Source organism: Salvia miltiorrhiza, unplaced genomic scaffold (genome assembly GCF_028751815.1).
Source record: "Salvia miltiorrhiza cultivar Shanhuang (shh) unplaced genomic scaffold, IMPLAD_Smil_shh original_scaffold_306, whole genome shotgun sequence".
Classification (NCBI taxonomy): Eukaryota; Viridiplantae; Streptophyta; class Magnoliopsida; order Lamiales; family Lamiaceae; genus Salvia; species Salvia miltiorrhiza.
The window spans coordinates 243,062-252,542 of NW_026651525.1; the positions used below are offsets into that span (position 1 = coordinate 243,062).

General features: G+C 38.0%; 2 protein-coding genes across 3 annotated transcripts; one reads left to right on the forward strand and one right to left on the reverse strand.

Annotated features, from left to right (window-relative positions):
• The first annotated feature begins 343 nt into the window (after window positions 1–343).
• LOC131004080 (uncharacterized) lies at window positions 344–1,639 on the forward strand. 2 transcript variants are annotated; one of them, XM_057930678.1, is made up of 2 exons: window positions 344–457; window positions 747–1,639. In XM_057930678.1, the coding sequence occupies exon 2, from the start codon at window positions 749–751 to the stop codon at window positions 1,475–1,477; it is 729 nt and encodes a 242-aa protein (XP_057786661.1). In that variant the 5' UTR covers window positions 344–457; window positions 747–748; the 3' UTR covers window positions 1,478–1,639. The 2 variants fall into 2 exon arrangements, with proteins under 2 accessions (XP_057786661.1, XP_057786660.1); XM_057930677.1 differs by having other exon boundaries at window positions 352–457; window positions 694–1,639.
• Window positions 1,640–1,895: 256 nt separating this feature from the next.
• LOC131004079 (probable polyamine transporter At1g31830) lies at window positions 1,896–5,764 on the reverse strand. The gene is made up of 2 exons (XM_057930675.1): window positions 5,300–5,764; window positions 1,896–3,527 (listed from the first exon to the last, which is right to left on the reverse strand). The coding sequence occupies exons 1-2, from the start codon at window positions 5,456–5,458 to the stop codon at window positions 2,067–2,069; spliced, it is 1,620 nt and encodes a 539-aa protein (XP_057786658.1). The 5' UTR covers window positions 5,459–5,764; the 3' UTR covers window positions 1,896–2,066.
• Between the last annotated feature and the right edge of the window lie 3,717 nt (window positions 5,765–9,481).

Below are 9,481 nucleotides of genomic sequence, written 5' to 3' on the forward strand. Positions count from 1 at the left end.
TCTTTATACCGCTATTATAATATTTTAACCCTACGCATCTAAAAATGAAACAAAAAGATTTCTTTTGAAATGAAAATTAAACTAACAGATAATAATAATAATTTACCCCTACAAAGATACCAAATGCGTTATTTATTAAAAAAAGAATACGAAAATAATAAGAGAGAAAAAGAATAAGAGGTAGTAAGAGAGAGAAATTAATTTTGGATAAAACTTTTAATTTATATAATTTTGAATATTTTTATCCTTAGCTAAATTGCATTATTTATTAAAAAAAGAAAGATATAAAAATGAAGATAAAATAGAGATAAAACACCCCTAATTTATTTATTTATTATTATTATTATTATTTGGATAGATTAAACCCTAAATCCCCTTCTCCCTTGTCTGCATCTTCAATTCCAGAGTTTGCATTTTCAATTCAAGAGTGGGGACACAACAACAGATTTAAGAAAAGGTAAATTCACCTTACATTTATTGAATGAATTGTGTTGGTGTGATTACTGAAATCCATGTTTATGCGTAAAATTGCTGAAATCAGTCTGAAATTTTGAAAGTGTTGCCGAAATCATGTTTATTTGAATATGCCTGCATCTTCCGATTCCTACATTCTCGCATAGCCTCAGCGTCCGCCTCCAGCGATTTTCATAACATTATATATCCTGCATTAATGCATTTGGTGTTAATTTGAAGGTGAAGGGGCTTTAAAAATTTGGGGGAAATAGCGTAATGATCAATTTCGACAGGTATGAATCGGGCGGTTGGTGCATCCGGCAAGCGGAAGAGAGGTGCAGCAGGTGCACCACCTCTATCAAGTGATGAGCAGATGATCCTTGATTTGATCCTCAGCAAAGAGGGTTCCGGCATTCATTCGAAAGAGATCAAGTATCAGACTAAGATCCCTACCCCCATCTTCAATAAAGCAATCAAGACTCTGGAGGCTAAAGCTCTTATTAAAGAGGTGAAAGGCATTCATCGAGGTGGTGCAGCAAGGAAAATCCTCATGGGAGCCGACTTCACGCCCTCTGACGTGGTTAGTGGAGGCATCTGGTATTCAGAGGGGAAGATCGACACCCATTTTGTTGATAGTCTCAAAACCATTTGCTGTATGCTCGTGAAAAAGAGCAAGGTTGCTACTCTGGAGGGGCTCCACAAGATCGTGCAGGAGAGGCGAGTGGCGAAAGTTGAAATCCCTATGCCGCAGCTGGCTGAGTTGCTGACTTCTATGGTGCTGGACAATAAATTAGTGGAGGTGAAGAGCAATGGTTTGGGAGATTTTTCTCGGATTCCTATCGGAGAAACGTGTTACAAGCTCCCAAGTGCAGCAGCAGGGGGGGCTGCAGAGACTTCAATCGCAGGTGCATTCGCTTCGATTCCTTGTGGTATGTGTCCTAGGATTGCTTTGTGCACACCCGATGGGGTCATCTCCCCGACTACTTGTGTGTATTACAACAAGTGGTTAGACATCAAACTCTAAGCTCCTAACTTATTTTTGTTGATATACATGTTTTCTTGAGACACTTTGCATTGGTGGATATTGGGTGGTTGGTCTTGTGTCTTATAGATAGTCCATTACTTGATCTTGTAGAACTCGATGACATTAATTCTTTGAAATCAGTATTAGAATATTCTTTTACAATCTTTGATTTGGTGTGTTTTGTATTGTGTAAAAGAGGATGAAGCATGCATCCCATCACAATTCATAATTGTGTTATGTTGGTTTTGTTCATATTGAACTATGGAAAAGTTTGAGGTGAATTAGGCTTCGTTAGCATTTAGTTTACAGTATTGGAATACAAAAGCGTCGATGTTGAAATGTTTAACCCCATTATAAGAACAATTTAATACATGAATTTGGGAATTCATTGCTGGAGGTTTTGAAGGTTTATTTATACCAAAAGATTCTCATTAGAATTTCCAACATAAATGTAAAGCTATATGTACAAAATTCTACGTGATTTGGAAAGTAGAAAAAAATACAACAAGCCTAGTAGTTGAATGGTATCTAGCTTCACCTAAACTAGGAATCATGAATCCTCATATTCCATATTAGAGATTCCAAAGGATCAGCGGATCAATGTTTGGTTCTCACGGTGAGCACGAATATCTGGAAGATGAGAAGTAGTGGAAAATCTAAGCCATTTCTTCTTCTCACTATGCTTGATACACGGCTGCAAAATCAGCCCCATCGCAACCGCAACGAGGCTCACACCCATAACCTTGAGGGACGACAAGCCCAACACCACGCATATGAGGGCGGTCGGAGGGACGCACATGAGCACGGCGCCCCACGTCCCCACCGGAATCTTGTAAGGCCGGGGCGCGCCGGGGGCCACGACTCTCAACCTCACAAACGCTATAAACTCCAGTATCATCCCAAAGCAATACAAGAAGTTCTCCGCCGCCACGATCTCCTGGAAGCTCAGCCAGGAAAGCAGAACCACCCCGGAGGCCGAGAAGAGGATGCCCACCACGGGCGTCCCGTGGCGCGACCTCCTAGCAAACAACTCCGGCAGCATCCCCCTCTCCGCCATGCCAAGCAGCTGGAAAGAGTCGCCGCTCATCTCCGCCACAAACATCCCCATGTTGGACACCGCCGCAGCCCCCTGAATCCACCAGCTCAGCCACGCGCCGCCGATGATCTTGGCCACATCCGAGAAGTAGCCGTCGCTCCAGAGCTCACGCTGCAGGGGGATGGCTCCGGTGCTCGTCAGCAAGGGGAAGAAGTAGCCGACAACGACGAGGAGCAGAGCGAAAAACAGAGCCCTCGGGAGATTCCTCTTGGGGGTCTCAACCTCCCCCGCAAGCGTGCTTATGGAATCCCAATAGTTGAGATTCCAAAACAGAGTGTTGAGATACAGATTCCAATCCACATTGTGGAGATCAGCAACCAGCCATCTCTTAGGCTCCAGTCTAGGGATAGACATGAATCCCATCACCAGAAAGGGAAGAAGAGAGAGAATCCCAAGCAGCACAGCAACCCACCCCACAATGGTTAAGCCTCTGTAGTTGATGTAAGTGAGGAAAATGGTCAGGGCGATGAGGGAGATAACCCTAGGGAGGCCGCCGGCTAACGCCGGGATGCCGGATTTCAGGTAATCAAGAAACAGGACAGGGTAAAGGGCATTGTCGATGACTCCACTCAGCCACTTCATCCAACCTTGCTGGAAACCCCAGAAGGGCCCCAGAGCAGACGACACCCACACGACGTAGCCGCCGTTTTCCGGGAACATCGTCCCCATCTCCGCCGTTATGAGGGCCTCCGGAACACTCCAGATGATCGGGAATACGAGGAAGCCGGCAAGAGCAAGAAGGGGGCCCGCAGCTCCAACGCTGTCTTCAATGCCGAAAGGCCCTCCTGATACCTCGTAGAATATCAAGAAAATGAGGGGTATCATCGATACTTTCCTGTAGCTGCGATGATTTGATGAAGGGGAAGAAGCTGCTACGTTGATCCCTACGTAATCACCACTGTTTTCTGCCCCCATTTCGCTAGGAATTGGCCTGCTCTCGCTGTCCCTTGCTTTCTGCACAAGGATGTTGCTTCTTTAGCCCATCAAATTATTCAAGTGAAAAATTAAGATAAAGATTGGGATTGTGCATATATTCAAAGGCAGATAAGAATATAATGAGTTCCAGCTTCACAGTAGACAATTCTCAAGAAGCAACGTTTCAGAATGCTCGCATGCATGAAATTGACGTGTAATTTTCAGGAATATTTGACCCCAATATTGAAAATATAAACGGATATTTCAAGAATAAATCAGATGTCAGCACGAAGACAACGAAAGAGAGAAAAATGAAGAATAAGTTGTTATTTTTTTAATCTTATTGTTTTAAGAAAAATATATTTCAAAAAATGGCAAGTGTCGGGCTATTGGGCCTCATCAGATAATACTCTCTCCGTCCCATTAATTTAGTCCCCTTTTATTTTTCACAAATATTAAGAAATTTTATTTAATTTTCTTTAAAAAATAACCAATTTTTATGTTTTTATTTTTTATACCCTTATTTATTATTTTCACACATCCTTTTTCACATTTAAGTGAAACATTAAATAAGATTAATTTAGTAAAATAATATTTTTATATAATATTAATTGAATAAGTGGACTATTTTTTGAGACATTTCAAAATGAAATAAGAGATTAATTTTATGGGATGGAGCGAGTATTAATTTGATGAAACAAAAAGTTTACCCTCTTGTAAGTTTCCAATTTGATTCCTAATCTTGAAAATTTTATCAAAGTCATACTAAATTACTAATTATTTCAAAATATTGTAATAATCACAAAAACATGTTAAATCGAAGCAAGTATGTATTTGTTATCCAGTGAAATAGTGTTGCATTAGACAATTAGTCTACGGAAGCTCTACTTTATTAATTGACCCCAAAAAGTTGAACACAATGTCAAAACTAAAGAAGCCCATAAATCATATAAGCGTGGGAGTAATAAAATTATTGATAACAACACGCCACATGTCCACGTGATCTTCCACTATATAAAAATATTATAATCTTATCATGTCTGCTTCAATTATTAATTATTACTAATTCAGATCATAAAATCTTCTCTTTTCTATACTTTGCATTCGGCATTCCCATATCTATATACGACTACAACTATAAACCAACAAATGGGAAACCACGCAATTTAAAATTTGGTGGCATAATCATGAACTTAATTATAGTTTAATAATAAAAAGTAGAAGTTAACCACAAGTTGCAATAGTGAAATCTTCGAATAATCATATCAAATCTGACACATCTTTTCCTTTAGATTCATCCAAGTCCAAATCCTCTCCTTAAACTAATATTATGTATTAAATGTTATATTTGGTTGAACTTGTTGAGAAACATTCAACCTTGTTTATCACAGTCGCATGATATATATACATATTTTGTAGTGTAAAAAGTGAGCTAATATGTTACCTCGATATTGAATCATTGATAATACATATGTATACATTTTTAAAGTCGATTCTGTACATTCTATGTTTTTTTATTTTTTTTTATATCCATGGCTGCTAAACCGCCACAAAAAATAGGACCCTATCTAGCTATTTGTCAATGCAATATTTATGGCGGCCTACACAACCCTAAATTGAATCGAACAACTTCGAAAGTAACCAAAAGAAAAAGAAACAAAAAAATCTAGAAAAAAGAAGTAAAAAAGTAATTTCGGCACAAGAATAGCACTTATTCCAGAACATCAAACAGAGAGCACCAATTTCTTTCATAATACTTATTATTGAGTTTTTATATATAAAAAAACACACACACAGAGTTACGTATATACCTGGTCGATAGAATTTGGAGAGGTGTGTGTATTAGTATGAGCAGGTGAAGCTTGTGGAGTTCCATCACCACCTACAACGGTGGGATCGGATGCTTTGCGATTAGCCGGAATATCGATGGAGGCGGCGGCGGCGGTTTTTTCTCCGGCATCGGCAGCCATTGCTATTTGTTGTTACGCAGAAAGAGAAGGCCGGCGGCAGAGAATATAGCTTCAAGGCGACATATTTGTGATATATATTATTTGAAGTAATAAATTAGTGAATAATGTTGGAGGAAAACTACACGATTGAGAGGGAAAGAAAAAGAGAGGGGGTGGGGTGGGGCCGTAGAGGCGTTGAAATAATAACAATATACCAAATCAGTTGATCTTCACAGGAAATAATGCATATTTTAGGGCTTAATTACATTATATTTTAGTCAAGACTGTTTGATTCTTTTTGTTTTTTTAAAGGATTGCATTTTATTTCATTACGTTATTATATAGGTTAATATATAGCTATCATGTGCAAATACTTGACTAGTGAGTGAGTAAGACCTCTTTGAACAAAAGAGTTAGCTAGCTAGCAACAAGAATGAAACAAATATTCCTTTTTTTAATTTTTTTTATTATTATATATATTACGGGATATGATCGGTCACTATATTTACTGCATGCTAGTCAACTTTCACTCCTATGCAATCGCATTTAAACTCATTTAAACAATAGTGGATAGGTAAACCATATTACTATATGACGTTACATAATATCCTCAATCGCTAGCTATATTTAATAATGCGCGTTAAGGGGGTGTTTGACTAAATTTATTTTAAAGAGTTTATAAGTTTTTTTGAGAGGGAACGCAAATATATATTACTCAACATCGGAAAGGGCAATATCTCGAAGCCAGATTGAGAAGTCCGACATCCAGATCATTACATTCTGAACGGAAAAAGAAAAACGAGCAAGCTCATGAGTAGCTCTATTAGCCTCACGACGAACGTGAAAAACTCTAAAACAGTATTACGACGAACATGTTGGGAAAGCCTCCCAAAGGTCGTCACAGAGAGAGTCCGAGCCATGGTGAGAATCCTAAAGGAGGTGAATCGCCAAGAGAGATATCCGAGTAAAGCACGACAGGTCCAAAGTCATTTGCCAAGCAAAACCCAATAGCTATCAAGCTTATAAGATGTAAATTTTAAAGAGTTTATAAATTTTCAAAGTGTTTGTATAATTGTAAAATTTAAAGAGTTTATAAGTTTTCGAAGTGTTTGGATAATTGAGCTTAGACAACTTTTTGCTAGAGAGAAAAAAATTTTTCTTAGAGAGAGAAGATCGAAAAGAGATGAACTAGAAATGATATATATTGAAAATAATAAATCATAGTTGAATAATATTTGTAAAATGATTGTTGCGTATAAATTATGAAAAAAATAAGTTGGGATAGATGAGCTTATCTTTTGGGCGAAGCCTATAAACTCTTGGAGCTTATTTTTATAACTTATAAGCTGCTTAAGAGCATTTTTATAACTTATAAGCTGTTTAAGAGCTTATTTTATCAAACACTTTAAAGGTGCTTATAGCCTTATAAGCTCCTAAATAGCTTATAAACAATTTATTTATAAGTTGTTTTAAAGAACTTATAAGCTCAACCAAACACCCTCTAAGTCAACTTTCACTCTAATACAATCACCTTTAAACCACATTTATTATTCAATTTAATACAAATATTTAGCAAAACCTAAAGCTATTACTATATTAATTATATGTATGTCCATGGATGGGGGCATCACAAAAAATGCCCCATACAATAATATACTATATATGTGCTTTTATTTGTGTAACTAGCTTCTATGGACGGATTACTATTTACTATAGGATTTAGATTCTCCTAACTTATCTAGAAGACATAAAAATTGATAAGTGCAAGTGGATTACAATTTAGAAATAATAATCCAAAAAAATCCTACCCTATCTATATATCTATGATGAGGACAAAATAGAGAGGATTGGGTTGTAAGGTCCGATTTTATTGTTCAATCATGCACAAGAAACCGAATTCCCACGATGGATAAACTAAACTCTAGTAAAAAATTTAATCATTGAGTGTGGAAAATTATATTATAACATGGAAAAATCACGGTGGAAAAAATATATAAAAATATTCGAAGTGTTTATCATTTTGTGTCAAAATGTGGAAATCTAACACAGCAAAACGTTTTCAAAAGCTACAATATATATTAATGGCGAACTTTCATTTTTGTTTGCAATTCAAATTATCGAATATAATTTTTGGCGACCAAAAGTTGACAAATGCATGTATTTTATTTTTATAAGGGATAATTGCATGTAAAAACACCAACTTTGATCAAAATCCAAATTTAACGCAAACTTAGGATCTTCCAATTTAATACACCAACTTTCAACCTTGTCCAAATTTGACACGGCTCAATTTTCTAAAATTCGAAAAATGACCCCTTTTTGATACTAATTACACAAAGACCTATTTATGGTTTAATCTGGGATCTTCTAGCCCAAAACTTTATTATCCTTATGATGTTTCTTCTAATTATGGCTTGAATGGTATATCGGCTGGAAACTTTCCTCGTGCCCGATAGATTACTTTGTAATCTGGGTCTGGACTGTGAGACAACGCCACGTACTTTCAAGCATAAAGATAACAAAATGATCCTGGTATAAAATGGTATCAGAGCGGGTTTTTATAGAGGAATTATATAATTTTTAGTTTATTTTATTATTAACCCATGTGGGAGGAGACTCCATTAAAAGTTTATGGATCCGGACGAATGTCCGAGATGTGTACACTACAGGAACTCTCTCCAAAATTTGGAGATAGAAACCAGTCGTCTATTAGGCGATCTCAGATGGAACAATCGAGTCCTCGTTACCAACCTACGACGAGGAGGAGAAATCGAGCTAATTCGCGATATTATCGCGAGTATTCAATTCTATCATGAGCACCTCATGAGAATGGCGGAAGCCAGATCAAGGATTGAACAACGCATGTACGAGGCCCATCTGTCCCACGATTGATGGAACCAAAAGACAAGGCGAGTGTAGCTTTTCCAGGCTACCAAAAGATCGAGCCAAGCTCTTCCGACAACGTCAATTTGCGGGAGATCCAAAAGACGGTGGAATATTATGGCGTCAAGCTGTACGATCTACCGATGGAGCTGAGCAGAATATCACTCAAACAAGAGGAAATATTAACCCTCTTGTGTGATATCCAGAAAAGAATAAAGGAGATCGAAAGGCGAAAACCATGTTCCGGGAAAATTCGGAAGCAATGGTCCAACGACCCGATGAATTCCCCTATATTTGATGCAACACCCAAGGAGTTGCAGCCGAAGGATATAATCCGAATCATGAAAGGCAAATATCATGAATAGCCTTGACAGAATCGGATTAGAAGATCTACAGGAGTTAGCAGAATCCTTTGCTAACCTCAATATGGTGGATCTAAAGATGAACCAAGGAGATGAGGTGCCCAAAACCGAGCACCAAGAAGAAAGTTCGTCAAAAAGAGGTGGGGCTTCAGATGATGCAAGCCATTACCAACGAACCAAAAGACGCAGGCCACAGATGCGGGACACTCCTGTAGGGAAGGCCACACTTGAACCAATCCATCCATATGGATTGATTCTCAACCTCGACGAAGCCAGTTTCAAAGATTGGGAGGATCTCATCGATGAATGGGCTTCAGCTTTGAATATCGTAGTCACCACGATTGAGTACGATAAAAAGGAGTTTGCCAAAATCTTCGAAGCAAGTCTGGGAGGAATGGCAAAACAATACTGGGAAAAAATCGAAAGCTCAGCAAGGGAAGAACTGTTTTCTAGCACTAAACCTTATGAAATCATTAAGGAGGCTACTAAACAGATCAAGATCCATTTCTTGGGAATGGGTTTTTTCGAAGGATCCGCAGAGGAGAAACGCAAGAAATATCATCAAGCACTCTACAATCTAAGATTAATAGTGCTGGAGCCAAAAGCTCTTGATGAATTTCTACGTCTTTATACCCTATATGTTCATATGGGAGTAGTTGATGATACAACCGCCAAGGACCTCTTTTTCACAAAGTTTCCAAGTCCATGGAGGGAGATGCTCATCAACGAATATGTATCACCGGGAGAATATCCCCTTGATAGTGCCTCAAGAAGGATGTCCTATGTCCACAAGAAGCTG

Bases quoted from the DNA above. Each gene is read 5' to 3' on its own strand.
- LOC131004080 (XM_057930678.1), top strand. From the start codon at position 749: ATGAATCGGGCGGTTGGTGCATCCGGCAAGCGGAAGAGAGGTGCAGCA.
- LOC131004079 (XM_057930675.1), bottom strand. From the start codon at position 5,458: ATGGCTGCCGATGCCGGAGAAAAAACCGCCGCCGCCGCCTCCATCGAT. The intron at 3,528-5,299 runs GTATATACGTAA...ATCCTTGTGCAG, and splicing joins CTCCAAATTCTATCGACCAG to AAAGCAAGGGACAGCGAGAG.